At 38.4% G+C, this 16,867-nt stretch overlaps 1 protein-coding gene across 1 annotated transcript in view; it reads left to right on the forward strand.

The window, feature by feature from the left end:
- The window catches only part of TREH (trehalase), a 92,186-nt gene that overhangs the window by 34,876 nt on the left and 40,443 nt on the right, over positions 1 to 16,867 (forward strand). The window contains exons 3-6 of the mRNA XM_053690054.1: positions 134 to 278; positions 361 to 448; positions 572 to 672; positions 1,203 to 1,295. Of these exons, the coding sequence (XP_053546029.1) occupies positions 134 to 278; positions 361 to 448; positions 572 to 672; positions 1,203 to 1,295 (427 nt within the window). The remainder of the gene's footprint in view (positions 1 to 133; positions 279 to 360; positions 449 to 571; positions 673 to 1,202; positions 1,296 to 16,867) is intronic.

Consider the following 16,867-nt stretch of genomic DNA (forward strand, 5'->3'; position numbering starts at 1 on the left):
TGTCATACACATTTCTACTTTGTTCTTTTATTAACAACATTCAAAACTATTAACTTTCTGCTTATCTCTGGCTACCCTTTTAATGTCTTTGAGAAGTACCAGAGATTGTTACAACTGTTTGGTTTCTCCTCAGAGGTGGTCTTGAGGGAGTTCACAACACTTAATACTTCTGAGGGAGGTCGGGTGCCTAAGGAAAAGTTAAAACAATTTGTTGAGACCTACTTCAATCCTCCCGGGACAGAATTTGAACCTTGGAACCCCCCAGATTGGCATGAAAAGTAAATACAAAAAACAGTATTAGCCATTTAGAATGAGCTCTAATTTTCTCTCTTACACATATCACCATTTTTGTTTCCTCAGTCCTAGCATCTTGAAGAACATCTCTGATTCTAACTTGCGGAACTTTGCCGTAGAACTTCATGCCCTTTGGAAATCTTTAGGGCGGAAGGTACTGGAACAATGGTGTGGGAAATGAGATAGTATTCATTATGACAATTTTAAGAAAAGATGGCTTTGTTAAATATGATCTTCCATCACCTCTGTATACAGATGTCAAAAATTGTTCCTACAGATCAAAGACGAGGTGAGGATCCATCCAGATCTGCACTCACAAATCTTTGTTCCAAATGCAGTGATTGTACCAGGGGGTCGCTTCAGAGAGTTCTACTACTGGTGGGTGTTAAAGTCTTTGTCAAACCTTTCCTGTTAATGCACACTTTCAAGGTAACTCTACATTGAGGGGACATCCATCACTGCCTGAGATTGCGCTGGTAATGAGCATTCAGTAGATCAGCTAATATAAGATAAACACCAAACACTATCTTAGAGTCTAATAATAATGGACATCCAGAGGACAGCTACCTTAGATAGCGCCTGACCCTGTCCTAATAAATTTAAGAAGTCACCCTTCAAGTAACACCATCCCCATTCTCTTGATAATTTACTCTTGAGAGACCACTACATGTGAACTATATAAGCTTGTACTGATAATTCAAAGTTGGAAAGTTATCCTACATTAGATCACAAAATGGTTTAAATATTATTAAGATTCTGAAGTCTTGAAGTCACGCTACAATAGGCAAACACTGATTACTGATTTTACTGAACATGTGCCCTAAGGATTTCCCCATGAGCCTTTCCTAATAATGAGCTCACATAATTGTCACCTATTTAACAAATAATTTTTTTCTTTACATTTTCAGGGATTCTTATTGGGTGATTAATGGGCTGCTCCTATCTGAGATGAAGGACACGGCAAGAGGAATGATAGAAAACTTTTTATATATGGTAGAACGGTAAAGATTTAAGATGGTATTAAAAGATGCATAAGTGCCAAGAGTCTTTATGAAGCTGGATATCTCTAGATCAGAGGGGGATGTATGTTTGTTGGAGGGTAGTGTTTGCTTTCTATCCTGGCAAGGCTAGTAGTCAGGATTGCCACTAAGAGGACAGCTGTCACATTTGGTGTTTTTCTAGACCATTGACAGAACAGACAAAAGTGAGCAGACAAAAAATATTACTGAAGGAACTATAAATATATATGTGCATCATTTATTATTATCATTTATTTGTATAGCGCCGCAAAAATACGTAGAGCTGGGTCCAAAGATCGGGGTATGCAATGACAAGGATTTGTGATAAAATACAAAACATAACAAACTAAACAAATATAGTTCAGGAGGAAGAGAGCCCTGCTCTGGAGAGCTCACAGTCTACAGGTTTAGGAGGCAGAGACATAAGGTTTGGGGTAGCTTGTCACATGGATTGTAGTTGCAGCAGTGAGTCAGGCAGTTCAAGAATTATTTTGGTTAGGATGAGGGATGGAGGAGAGATGGTAAGCCTCTCTGAATAGGTATGTTTTTAAGGAGCATCTGAAACTATACAGGGTTGGAGACAGTCTTATGGAGTGGGGTAGAGCGTTCCAGAGGACAGGAGCAGCATGTGAGAAGTCTTGGAGACGGGATTGGGACGTAGAGATAACAGGAGTGGAGAGACATCGGTTAGAGGTTGATCGAAGAGGACGGGATGGGGAATATTTGGAGATGAGAGAAGAAATATAGTTGGGAGTTAGACTGTTGAGTGCTTTGTAAGTTAGGGTTAATACTTTAAATTGTATTTTGGATTGTATGGGGAGCCAGTGTAGAGACTGGCAAAGCGGAGCAGCTGATGTAGATCGGCAACTTAGATGGATGAGTCTAGCTGAAGCATTCATAATAGATTGGAGGGAGGAGAGGTAGTGTTTTGGAAGGCCATTTTGTTTGCAAAAATCAATGTGTGACAAAAAGAGGGAATGAATTAGTATTTTTGTTGTTTTTTGAGTAAGTAAGGGACGAATTTTGGAATTGTAAGTGCTTGTATATGTGGGTTGAATGTGAGTTCTGAGTCAAGTGTGACCCCAAGATAGCAGACCTGGGGTGAGGTGTTGAATAGAGTCTCCAACCATCAGGGCAATGTCAGGTGTATCATAGCTATATATCTGTGATAACACCACAGATATAGCCAAGTTCAGAGATCTGTATAGTGGATGCGATGAGGGACAGATCTGAGACTTTGGCAAAAAGTGGAAAAGTCATAGGTCTTGCCAAATGGATGATAACTGGGCATAGCAAGCAAAGCCCAAACCATGTAGCAGGTAGGCTGATATAATAGCAAATGTATATAACAGCAGACTTTATGTGCATAATGGTATCCCAGGCGGGAAGGAATGACTATGCAGGAAATGGCCATCAGAAGACAGTTTATAGCTAATGGTTGTCAGGATACAATATGCAGGTAATAGCTAGAAGAACACAGCATGCAGGTAATAGTCAGCAGTTAACAGTATGTAGGTAATGCTCAATAACCCTAACTGCAACCTTTTTGTCCTGTTATATTTTACTTGTACTGCAAATTTACACTATCATTTTATTAACATTTAGAGGGAAGACAGTTCATGTAGAAAAAGGGCCTCTTAGTTTAATGTTAAGGAAGTTTCTGCCTACTCAGATTGGATGAGGAGCGTTTTAATTTTGTATTAAAAAATTAAAAAATAAATAGAGGGCACCCTCATGTATCTCAAAATAGACTTAACACAGTGGCCTAGATTTGGAGTTTTGCATTAGAAGGGGTGCGTTAGCTACGCGTGCTTTTTTTTGGCCACACCTTTTAAATACTGCTGGTATTTAGAGTTCACAGAATGGCTGGGTTTTCATTGCGTTAGGCTCCAAAAAGGGAGCGTAGAGCATAATTTACCGCCACTGCAACTCTCAATACCAGCGGTGCTTACGGACGCAGCCAGCTTAAAAAACGTGCTCGTGCACGATTCCCCCATAGGAAACAATGGGACAGTTTGAGCTGAAAAAAAACCTAACACCTGCAAAAAAGCAGCGTTCAGCTCTTAACGCAGCCCCATTGTTTCCTATGGGGAAACACTTCCTAAGTCTGCACCTAACACCCTAACATGTACCCCGAGTCTAAACACCCCTAGCCTTACACTTATTAACCCCTAATCTGCCGCCCCCACTATCGCTGACCCCTGCATATTATTTTTAACCCCTAATGTGCCGCTCCGTACACCGCCGCAACCTACATTATAGCTATGTACCCCTAATCTGCTGCCCCTAACACCGCCGACCCCTATATTATATTTATTTTACAGGCAACTTTGTATTTATTTTAACCAGGTACAATAGCTATTAAATAGTTAATAACTATTTAATAGCTACCTAGTTAAAATAATTACAAAATTACCTGTAAAATAAATCCTAACCTAAGTTACAATTAAACCTAACACGACACTAGCAATAAATTAATTAAATAAAATACCTACAATTATCTACAATTAAACCTAACACTACACTATCAATAAATTAATTAAATAAAATACCTACAATTAAATACAATTAAATAAACTAACTAAAGTACACAAAATAAAAAAGAACTAAGTTACAAAAAATAAAAAAATATTTACAAACATTAGAAAAATATTACAACAATTTTAAACTAATTACACCTACTCTAAGCCCCCTAATAAAATAACAAAGCCCCCCAAAATAAAAAAATGCCCTACCCTATTCTAAAATTAAAATAGAAAAGCTCTTTTACCTTACCAGCCCTTAAAAGGGCCATTTGCGGGGCATGCCCCAAAGAATTCAGCTCTTTTGCCTGGAAAAAAAACATACAATACCCCCCCCAACATTACAACCCACCACCCACATACCCCTAATCTAACCCAAACCCCCCTTAAATAAACCTAACACTAAGCCCCTGAAGATCTTCCTACCTTATCTTCACCACACCAGGTATCAGCGATCCGTTCAGGCTCCGATGTCTTGATCCAAGCCCAAGCGGGGGGCTGAAGACATCCATCCTCCGGCTGAAGTCTTGATCCAAGCGGGCAGAAGAGGACATCCGGACCGGCAAACATCTTCATCCAGGAGGCATCTTCTATGTTCTTCCATCCGATGATGACCGGCTGATCTTCAAGACCTCCAGCGCGGATCCATCCTCTTCTTCCGGCGACTAGACGACGAATGAAGGTTCCTTTAAGGGACGTCATCCAAGATGGCGTCCCTCGAATTCCGATTGGCTGATAGGATTCTATCAGCCAATCGGAATTAAGGTAGGAAAATTCTGATTGGCTCATGGAATCAGCCAATCAGATTCAAGTTCAATCCGATTGGCTGATCCAATCAGATTGAGCTCGCATTCTATTGGCTGTTCCGATCAGCCAATAGAATGCAAGCTCATTCTGATTGGCTGATCGGATCAGCCAATCGGATTGAACTTGATTCTGATTAGCTGATTCCATCAGCCAATCAGAATTTTCCTACCTTAATTCCGATTAGCTGATAGAATCCTATCAGCCAATCGGAATTCGAGGGACGCCATCTTGGATGACGTCCCTTAAAGGAACCTTCATTCGTCGTCTAGTCGTCGGAAGAAGAGGATGGATCCGCGCTGGAGGTCTTCAAGATGGAGCCGGTCGTCATCGGATGGAAGAACATAGAAGATGCGGCTTGGATGAAGATGTTTGCCGGTCCGGATCGACACTTCTGCCCGGATAGGATGAAGACTTCTGCCCGAAGATGGAATTCTTTACCTGCCGCTTGGATCCAGACTTCAGCCGGAGGATGGACGTCACTCTTCAGCCCCCGCTTGGGCTTGCATGAAGATTTCGGAGGCTCTTCTGGACCGATCGGGACCCGGTGTGGTGAAGACAAGGTAGGGAGATCTTCAGGGGCTTAGTGTTAGGTTTATTTAAGGGGGGTTTGGGTTAGATTAGGGGTATGTGGGTGGTGGGTTGTAATGTTGGGGGGGTATTGTATGGGTTTTTTTTACAGGCAAAAGAGCTTAATTCTTTGGGGCATGCCCCGTAAAGGGCCCTTTTAAGGGCTGGTAAGGTAATAGAGCTTTTCTATTTTAATTTTAGAATAGGGTAGGGCATTTTTTTATTTTGGGGGGCTTTGTTATTTTATTAGGGGGCTTAGAGTAGGTGTAATTAGTTTAAAATTGTTGTAATATTTTTCTAATGTTTGTAAATATTTTTTTATTTTTTGTACTTTAGTTAGTTTATTTAATTGTATTTAATTGTAGGTATTTTATTTAATTAATTTATTGATAGTGTAGTGTTAGGTTTAATTGTAACAGGTTAGGATTTATTTTACAGGTAATTTTGTAATTATTTTAACTAGGTAGCTATTAAATAGTAAATAACTATTTAATAGCTATTGTACCTGGTTAAAATAATTACAAAGTTGCCTGTAAAATAAATATTAATCCTAAAATAGCTACAATATAATTATAATTTATATTGTAGCTATATTCAGGTTTATTTTACAGGTAAGTATTTAGCTTTAAATAGGAATCATTTATTTATTAAGAGTTAATTTATTTTGTTAGATTTAAATTATATTTAACTTTGGGGGGTGTTAGTGTTATGGTTAGACTTAGCTTTAGGGGTTAATACATTTATTATAGTAGCGGTGAGGTCCGGTCGGCAGATTAGGGGTTAATACTTGAAGTTAGGTGTCGGTGAGGTTAGGGAGGGCAGATTAGGGGTTAATACTATTTATTATAGGGGGAGTGAGGCGGATTAGGGGTTAATAACTTTATTATAGTAGCGGCGAGGTCCGGTCGGCAGATTAGGGGTTAATAAGTGTAGGTAGGTGTCGGCGACGTTGAGGGGGCAGATTAGGGGTTAATAAATATAATATAGGGGTCGGCAGTGTTAGGGACAGCAGATTAGGGGTACATAAGTATAACGTAGCTGGCGGCTGTGTGCGGTCGGCAGATTAGGGGTTAAAAAAAATTAGGGGTACATTAGGTAGTTTATGGGTGTTAGTGTACTTTAGAGCACAGTAGTTAAGAGCTTTATGAACCGGCAGTAGCCCAAAAAGCTCTTAACTCCTAGTTTTTTTCTGCGGCTGGAGTTTTGTCGTTAGACTTCTAAAGCTCACTTCAGCCAAGACTCTAAATACCGGCGTTAGAAAGATCCCATTGAAAAGATAGGATACGCAATTGGCGTAGGGGGATATGCGGTATGGAAAAGTCGCGGCTGCAAAGTGAGCGTTAGACCCTTTAATGACTGACTCCAAATACCAGCGGGCGGTAAAAACCAGCGTTAGGAGCCTCTAACGCTGGTTTTGACGGCTACCGCCAAACTCTAAATCTAGGCGTATATAAATAGGAATAAGTCACAGTAAAAAGTCATCCTGGTATAAAGATAATAGACAATGCACTATTTTCACACAACATGAGTGTGTAATATGAGAGTTCATAAACTATAAAAGTAGTCAAAAAGTTTTATAGGAAATAAGACAGATCCAGGCCCAGGCAACTCGCTGTAGCGGGATATAGTTCGTCTCCCGTGATCATCACTCTGTGGATAGTAAACAAAAACAGGGGTGCCGCATGGCCAAGTACAGTTGTATCAGAATTGTAGATGATATAAAACAGTAGATGCACCCATGTAATATTGCAACAAGACTGGGGGTGCAAATAAGGCAAGCTTGATTCTCACAGTCATCCAACCAAACTGATATCCCTCAAATCACCAATGGCAGTGTCAGCAATCCTCCGGGCGGATCATATGTGCACAATATTTTCATGCAGTCCACTGGAGGAAAGTTATTTTGTGCAATCCTCCGACCAGCTCATATGTACACAAAAAAGAACATTACTCTAGTGAACTGCATGAAACGAAGGAGCAAAGTCTGGATGACTGTGAGTGCATCTACTGTTTTTTTATCATCTACAATTCTGATACAACTGTACTTTGCTTTGTGGGGCCCCTGTTTTGGTTTGTTATCCACAGAGTTCATTTTGTATTAGCCTCACTTCATGTTACTGTTTGCGAAAAAATAAATGTACGTGTACGCAATATGTCAGTATATTTAAATTGTAATGTCTAGTAAGAATTTTTGTACGAGGAGTCAGTGAGTTTACAAATAAGAAAGGATAGGGTTTTACAGGGTGTAAAAAGAGATTGTTTTATGTGCCATAAGCTAGGAAGAAGAAAATGCAATTTATTTCATGTAATTAGCAAGAGTCCATGAGCTAGTGACGTATGGGATATACATTCCTACCAGGAGGGGGCAAAGTTTCCCAAACCTCAGAATGCCTATAAATACACCCCTCACCACACCCACAACTCAGTTTTTACAAACTTTGCCTCCTATGGAGGTGGTGAAGTAAGTTTGTGCTTAGTTTTTATGATTTATTCTATGATAAGCGCTTCTAAGCATTCTGAAGCCCAATTCATCTCAGAGTACAATGTTTGTCAGAGGGATGTGAAGAGAGTATCGCCTATTTATTTTATGGTTTCTCTCACAGGAAATCTTTTCAAGGGTTCTCTGTTATTGGGCGTAGAGATTCATCTCCTACCTCCCTTTTCAGATTGACGATATACTCTTATATACCATTACCTCTGCTGATAGTTTTCAGTACTGGTTTGGCTATCTGCTATATGTGGATGGGTGTCTTTAGGTAAGTATGTATTATTTGGTGCTTTATGTATTAATATAAAGTTTTAAATATGTTTTTTTACTTATATTTGCCATGAGTCAGGCCTATGTATATTTCCCATTTGCAGTCTAAACAGTTTCAGTATAGGAATAATGTTTGGGAAGTTTATTTACACTTTTTTCTTACCTGGGTTTCAGTCTTTTTCTAATTTGACTTGTTTCCTAATTTTTTTTGCGGGCAAATCTAGGCTCGCGAGGAACCAAAATGCTGTTAATTATTGCGTCAATCTTGGCACACATTTTTTTTTGGCGCAAATTTCATAATTTCCTGCATCTTTGTTGACGCTAGTTGTTTTGGTATTAAGTTGCGTTTGTTATGACGCGAGTTGCGTCATTTCCTGGTGTTAGTTTGGCACCAAAAAATTGTTTAACTTCCTTTTGCGTAATGCATCATTCTTGGCGCCAAAATGTAGGTATTTTACCCCTCTCCCTCTATTGCTTGCTGTTTTCAGGAATTTTTGAAAACTATTATGACTGCTTTTTTATTTTATTTTTTGTTTAAAAAAAATAAAAATACTATCTTTATTTTCCTAACTACTGAAACTGTTACATTGTGGAAATTGAATGTTTTGCCTAATGTTATTTTTCTTTTTTTGTTACATTTTGCGAGATGTTTCATTCTGATCCTGACTCTGATGTTACTGTAGAAACTATGATGCCCTGAAACACAATTCTACAAAGCTAAGTGTGTTCTTTTTATTATTAAGCTGTTGTTATTTTCTTCAGCTCAATTTTGTGGCATTTATTTTTTATTTTTTTTATGCTTAAAATGTTTCTACATGTACAATGACATTTACTGTTTTTTTTATTCAGTTCATGTACTTGATTTCATCTGCAAACATCACATGTTATTGCTTTTATCATAAAGGTTATGACTGCTATTATGCCTTTAAAGGGACAGTTTACCCAAAATTTGTCTCCCCTTTAAATTGTTCCCAATGATTAATTTTACCTGCGGGAGTGTTTTAAATTGTTTACAAGTAGCTCCTTTACCCCTATTTTGGAATTTAAAATAGCTGATTTAGCCTGTGGTATCCCAACCTATACTAAAAGTTTCTATACTGGAGTATTTCTATTATAATAGGATAAGTAAACACAGCCAGCAGAAGAGATTACACTCTCATTGTGGGGCATGATATTTAAGTAATAAAATGGTAATTTTCCATTGTTCTCTCTAAGTATTGAGCTTTAGTTTTCTAGACAAATATAAGATAAGGATGCAAGTCTGTGTACATAAAAGTGATACCATAATGAGATCTGATATTACCTGAAGCTCAACCCATTGTAATGGTGGTTTAAAAGCACAAAACCATATACACAAATAACTAGTTCAAAAAACACATAAGAGAGGCGCACAGCAGGTTAACAATTTAATCAGAATATTTAAACACAGTGACACATATGGACTTACATATAAAAACTGTATTGTCCAGTATAGACAGCTTAAAAGCGCTGTATTCCCTCCCGGGCTGTGTTCCGGCTCCTCCGCTCAGTGGAAAAGGTGTTTGAAGTTGTTTGAACCGACCGCAAGTTCAGCGTCTGACGTCACTGTCTAAGAGGAAACTGGAGCGTCCCCCAGCATGCAGCAGCCACACAGTCTGATTAGGATACCCGCCTCCAAGTCTCCTCTAACAAGCTCTAACAGGCTACCCTACGCGTTTCGTCTGGAACCCGGCCAGACTTTCTCAAGGGGAATTTCCGGATCAAGTAAGCAGCTGATTGCTCCCATAGTATGTACAGGTAATTTATACAAAAACCGCTTCCTAACAATTAAACCATAAAGGGCCAGATTTGTGGAAAACACATATACCATACAATACAGGATAAATATAACATAAAGAAAGAACTGCCTATTGTTATTATACCACATGAGATAATAATCATAATAATAAAATCTAAACACCAACAATTCATTTGATAATATAAATACATCATATAAAACAAATAGCAATATAATAGTAAAAACAAATAATATACACAAATAAATCGAAAAATGCAATTCCTCAAAAATTTTATACTCTGCAGCTGGTATAACAAGTCATTGAAAATACATTCATACAAAAACAATTTTACAGTGTACTGTCCCTTTAAGTAAACTTACGAGGTCTTTTCAAAATTGTTAAGATTTAATTATTTTTGTTGTGACCAACAGCATACTTAAGTTTATTCTACTGATGAAGGTTTTCTTTGGCTCAAAGGATCCTGTTTTAGAGACAGTTTTATTGAAATTCTCCTTATTTTTCATTTGAATATTCTTTGTTAAGGAAAATTTGTCATTTTTAGCTTTTAGGAGTCTAGTCCTCCTATTAACTATCGCCTAGATTTAGAGTTTTGCGGCCGAAGTGGTGCGTTAGCTACGCGTCTTTTTTTTCTAGCGCTGCTTCTAAACAACGCTGGTATTTAGAGTTCTCTGAAGGGCTGCATTAGGCTACAAAAAGGTAGTGTAAAGGCATATTTACCGCCACTTCAATTCTCAATACCAGCATTGCTTACGGTAGCGGCTAGCTGGAAAAACGTGCTTGTACACGATTCCCCCATAGGAAACAATGGGGCAGTTTGGGCTTAAAAAAAACTAACACCTGCAAAAAAGCAGCGTTAAGCTCCTAACGCAGCCCCATTGTTTCCTATGGGGAAACAGTTTCTAAGTCTGCACCTAACACCCTAACATGAACCCCCGAGTCTAAACACCCCTAACCTTACAATTATTAACCCCTAATATGCCGCCCCCACTATCGCTGACACCTGCATTACACAATTAACCCCTAATCTTCCACTCCAGACACCGCCGCAACCTACATTATCCCAATGTACCTCTAATCTGCTGCCCCTAACATCGCCGACATCTACATAATATTTATTAACCCCTAATCTGCCCCCCCACGTCGCCGCTACCTAACTACACTTATTAACCCCTAATCTGCCAACCGGACCTCGCCGCTACTCTAATAAATGTATTAACCCCTAAATCGCCGCACTCCCGCCTCGCAAACATTATAATAAATAGTATTAACCCCTAATCTGCCCTCCCTAACATCCCCGCCACCTAACTTCAAGTATTAACCCCTAATCTGCCGACCGGACCTCGCCGCTACTCTAATAAATATATTAACCCCTAAAGCTAAGTCTAACCCTAACCCTAACACCCCCCTAAGTTAAATATAATTTTAATCTAACGAAATAAATTAAATATTATTAACTAAAGTATTCCTATTTAAAACTAAATACATACCTGTAAAATAAACCCTAATATAGCTACAATATAACGAATAATTATATTGTAGCTATTTTAGGATTTATATTTATTTTACAGGCAACTTTGTATTTATTTTAACTAGGTACAATAGCTAATAAATAGTTATTTACTATTTAATAGCTACCTAGTTAAAATAATTACAAAATTACCTGTAAAATAAATCCTAACCTAAGTTACAATTAAACCTAACACTACACTATCAATAAATTAATTAAATTAATTACCTACAATTACATACAATTAAATAAACTAAACTAAATTACAAAAACAAACAAAGACTAAATTACAAAAAATAAAAAAACATAATTTATGTAAGAACTTACCTGATAAATTCATTTCTTTCATATTAGCAAGAGTCCATGAGCTAGTGACGTATGGGATATACATTCCTACCAGGAGGGGCAAAGTTTCCCAAACCTCAAAATGCCTATAAATACACCCCTCACCACACCCACAAATCAGTTTAACGAATAGCCAAGAAGTGGGGTGATAAGAAAAAAGTGCGAAAGCATAAAAAATAAGGAATTGGAATAATTGTGCTTTATACAAAAAAATCATAACCACCACAAAAAAGGGTGGGCCTCATGTGGACTCTTGCTAATATGAAAGAAATGAATTTATCAGGTAAGTTCTTACATAAATTATGTTTTCTTTCATGTAATTAGCAAGAGTCCATGAGCTAGTGACGTATGGGATAATGACTACCCAAGATGTGGATCTTTCCACGCAAGAGTCACTAGAGAGGGAGGGATAAAATAAAGACAGCCAATTCCTGCTGAAAATAATCCACACCCAAAATAAAGTTTAAATGAAAACATAAGCAGAAGATTCAAACTGAAACAGCTGCCTGAAGTACTTTTCTACCAAAAACTGCTTCAGAAGAAGAAAACACATCAAAATGGTAGAATTTAGTAAAAGTATGCAAAGAAGACCAAGTTGCTGCTTTGCAAATTTGATCAAACGAAGCTTCATTCCTAAACGCCCAGGAAGTAGAAACTGACCTAGTAGAATGAGCTGTAATCCTCTGAGGCGGAGTTATACCCGACTCAACATAGGCATGATGAATTAAAGATTTCAACCAAGATGCCAAAGAAATGGCAGAAGCTTTCTGGCCTTTTTCTAGAACCGGAAAAGATGACAAATAGACTAGAAGTCTTTCGGAAAGTCTTAGTAGCTTCAACATAATAATTCAAAGCTCTAACAACATCCAAAGAATGCAATGATTTCTCCTTAGAATTCTATTCTTAGGATTAGGGCATAATGAAGGAACTACAATTTCTCTACTAATGTTGTTGGAATTCACAACCTTAGGTAAAAATTCAAAAGAAGTTCGCAACACTGCCTTATCCTGATGAAAAATCAGAAAAGGAGACTCACAAGAAAGAGCAGACAATTCAGAGACTCTTCTGGCAGAAGAGATGGCCAAAAGGAACAAAACTTTCCAAGAAAGTAATTTAATGTCCAATGAATGCATAGGTTCAAACGGAGGAGCTTGAAGAGCCCCCAGAACCAAATTCAAACTCCAAGGAGGATAAATTGACTTAATGACAGGTTTAATACGAACCAAGGCTTGTACAAAACAATGAATATCAGGAAGATTAGCAATCTTTCTGTGAAAAAGAACAGAAAGAGCAGAGATTTGACCTTTCAAGGAACTTGCGGACAAACCTTTATCTAAACCATCCTGAAGAAACTGTAAAATTCTCGGAATTCTAAAAGAATGCCAGGAAAAATGATGAGAAAGACACCAAGAAATATAAGTCTTCCAGACTCTATAATATATCTCTCTAGATACAGATTACGAGCCTGTAACATAGTATTAATCACAGAGTCAGAGAAACCTCTTTGACCAAGAATCAAGCGTTCAATCTCCATACCTTTAAATTTAAGGATTTGAGATCCTGATGGAAAAAAGGACCTTGCGACAGAAGGTCTGGTCTTAACGGAAGAGTCCACGGTTGGCAAGAGGCCATCCGGACAAGATCCGCATACCAAAACCTGTGAAGCCATGCTTCAGCTACCAGCAGAACAAACGAGCATTCCTTCAGAGTCTTGGAGATTACTCTTGGAAGAAGAACTAGAGGCGGAAAGATATAGGCAGGATGAAACTTCTAAGGAAGTGATAATGCATCCACTGCCTCCGCCTGAGGATCCCGGGATCTGGACAGATACCTGGGAAGTTTCTTGTTTAGATGAGAAGCCATCAGATCTATTTCTGGAAGTTCCCATATTTGAACAATCTGAAGAAAAACCTCTGGGTGAAGACCATTCGCCCGGATGCAACGTTTGGCAACTGAGATAATCCGCTTCCCAATTGTCTATTCCTGGAATATGAACCGCAGAGATTAGACAGGAGCTGGATTCCGCCCAAACCAGAATTCGAGATACTTCTTTCATAGCCAGAGGACTGAGAGTCCCTCCTTGATGATTGATGTATGCCACAGTTGTGACATTGTCTGTCTGAAAACAAATGAACGATTCTCTCTTCAGAAGAGGCCAAGACTGAAGAGCTCTGAAAATTGCACGGAGTTCCAAAATATTGATCGGTAATCTCACCTCCTGAGATTCCCAAACCCCTTGTGCTGTCAGAGACCCCCACACAGCTCCCCAACCTGTAAGACTTGCATCTGTTGAAATTACAGTCCAGGTCGGAAGAACAAAAGAAGCCCCCTGAACTAAACGATGGTGATCTGTCCACCACGTCAGAGAGTGTCGTACAATCCGTTTTAAAGATATTAATTGAGATATCTTTGTGTAATCCCTGCACCACTGGTTCAGCATACAGAGCTGAAGAGGCCGCATGTGAAAACGAGCAAAGGGGATCGCGTCCGATGCCGCAGTCATAAGACCTAAAATTTCCATGCATAAAGCTACCGAAGGGAAAGATTGTGACTGAAGGTTTCGACAAGCTGATATCAACTTTAGATGTCTCATGTCTATCAAAGATAGAGTCATGGATACTGAATCTATCTGAAAACCTAAAAAGGTTACCTAAGTCTGAGGAATCAATGAACTTTTTGGTAAATTGATCCTCCAACCATGATGTTGAAGAAACAACACAAGTCGATTCGAATGAGATTCTGCTAAATATGAAGACTGAGCAAGTACCAAGATATCGTCCAAATAAGGAATACCACAATACCCTGTTCTCTGATTACAGACAGAAGGGCACCGAGAACCTTCGTAAAAAATTCTTGGAGCTGTAGCTAGGCCAAACGGCAGAGCCACAAACTGGTAATGCTTATCTAGGAAAGAGAATCTCAGAAACTGATAGTGATCTGGATGAATCGGAATATGCAGATATGCATCCTGTAAATCTATAGTAGACATATAATGCCCTTGTTGAACAAAAGGCAGGATAGTCCTTACAGTTACTATTTTGAATGTTGGTATCCTTACATAACAATTCAATATTTTTAGATCCAGAACTGGTCTGAAGGAATTTTCCTTCTTTGGTACAATGAAGAAATTTGAATAAAACCCCAGTCCCCGTTCCAGAACTGGAACTGGCAAAATTACTCCAGTCAACTCTAGATCTGAAACACATTTCAGAAATGCTTGAGCCTTCGCTGGGTTTACTGGGACACGGGAAAGAAAAAATCTCTTTGCAGGAGGCCTTATCTTGAAGCCAATTCTGTACCCTTCTGAAACAATGTTCTGAATCCAAAGATTGTGAACGGAATTGATCCAAATTTCTTAAAAAAAACGTAATCTGCCCCCTACCAGCTGAGCTGGAATGAGGGCCGCACCTTCATGTGGACTTAGGAGCTGGCTTTGATTTTCTAAAAGGCTTGGATTTATTCCAGACTGGAGATGGTTTCCAAACTGATACCGCTCCTGAGGATGAAGGATCAGGTTTTTGTTCCTTGTTGTGACAAAAGGAATGAAAACAATCATTACCCTGGAAAGAAAGGGAAAGCAGAGTAGACTTAGAAGACATAACAGCATTCCAAGTCTTAAGCCATAAAGCTCTTCTAGCTAAAATAGCTAGAGACATATACCTGACATCAAATCTAATTATATCAAAGATGGCATTACAAATAAAATTATTAGCATGTTGAAGAATAAAAATGCTATGAGAATTATGATCTGTTACTTGTTGCGCTAAAGCTTCTAACCAAAAGATGAAGCTGCAGCAACATCCGCTAAAGATATAGCAGGTCTAAGAAGATTACCTGAACACAAGTAAGCTTTTCTTAGAAAGGATTCAATTTTCCAATCTAAAGGATCCTTAAGGAAGTACCATCTGCCGTAGGAATAGTACGCCTAACAAGAGTAGAGACAGCCCCATCAACTTTAGGGATTTTGTCCCAAAACTCTAATCTGTCAGATGGCACAGGCTATAATTGCTTAAAACGTTTAGAAGGAGTAAATGAATTACCCAAATTATTCCATTCCCTGGAAATTACTTCAGAAATAGCACTAGGGACAGGAAAAACTTCTGGAATAACTACAGGAGATTTAAAAACCTTATCTAAACGTTTAGATTTAGTATCAAGAGGACCAGAATCCTCAATTTCTAATGCAATTAGGACTTCTTTAAGTAAAGAACGAATAAATTTCATTTTAAATAAATATGAAGATTTATCAGCATCAACCTCTGAGACAGAATCCTCTGAACCAGAAGAACCATTATCAGAATCAGAATGATGATGTTCATTTAAAAATTCATCTGAAAAATGAGAAGTTTTAAAAGACTTTTTACATTTACTAGAAGGAGGAATAACAGACATAGCCTTCTTAATGGATTTAAAAACAAAATCTCTTATGTTATCAGGAACACTCTGAGTATTAGATGTTGACAGAACAGCAACAGGTAATGTAACAGTACTTAAAGGAAATATTATCTGCATAAACAGTTTGTCATGACAAAACAGTACAAACAGCTGGAGGAACAGATACCATAAGTTTACAGTAGATACACTTAGCTTTGGTAGCTCCAGCCCCAGGCAGGGATATTCCAGAAGTATCTTCTGACTCAGCTTCAACGTGGGATATCTTGCAATATGTAATAGAAAAAACAACATATAAAGCAAATGTGATCAAATTCCTTAAATGACAGTTTCAGGAATGGGAAAAAAATGCCAGTGAATAAGCTTCTAGCAACCAGAAGCAAAAAATCAATGAGACTTAAATAATGTGGAGACAAAAGTGACGCCCATATTTTTTCACGCCAAAAAAGACGCCCACATTATTTGGCGCCTAAATGCTTTTGGCGCCAAAAATGACGCCACATCCGGAACGCCGACACTTTTGGCGCAAAAGAACGTCAAAAATGACGTAACTTCCGGCGACACGTATGACGCTGGAAACAGAAAATAATTTTGCGCCAAAAAAGTCCGCGCCAAGAATGACGCAATAAAATGAAGCATTTTCAGCCCCCGCGAGCCTAACAGCCCACAGGGAAAGTCAAATTTTTAAGGTAAGAAAAAAATGAATTATTCATATGCATTATCCCAAATATGAAACTGACTGTCTGAAATAAGGAATGTTGAACATCCTGAGTCAAGGCAAATAAATGTTTGAATACATATATTTAGAACTTTATATAAAAGTGCCCAACCATAGCTTAGAGTGTCACAGAAAATAAGACTTACTTACCCCAGGACAC

Source organism: Bombina bombina, chromosome 8, assembly GCF_027579735.1.
Source record: "Bombina bombina isolate aBomBom1 chromosome 8, aBomBom1.pri, whole genome shotgun sequence".
NCBI classification, from domain to species: Eukaryota; Metazoa; Chordata; class Amphibia; order Anura; family Bombinatoridae; genus Bombina; species Bombina bombina.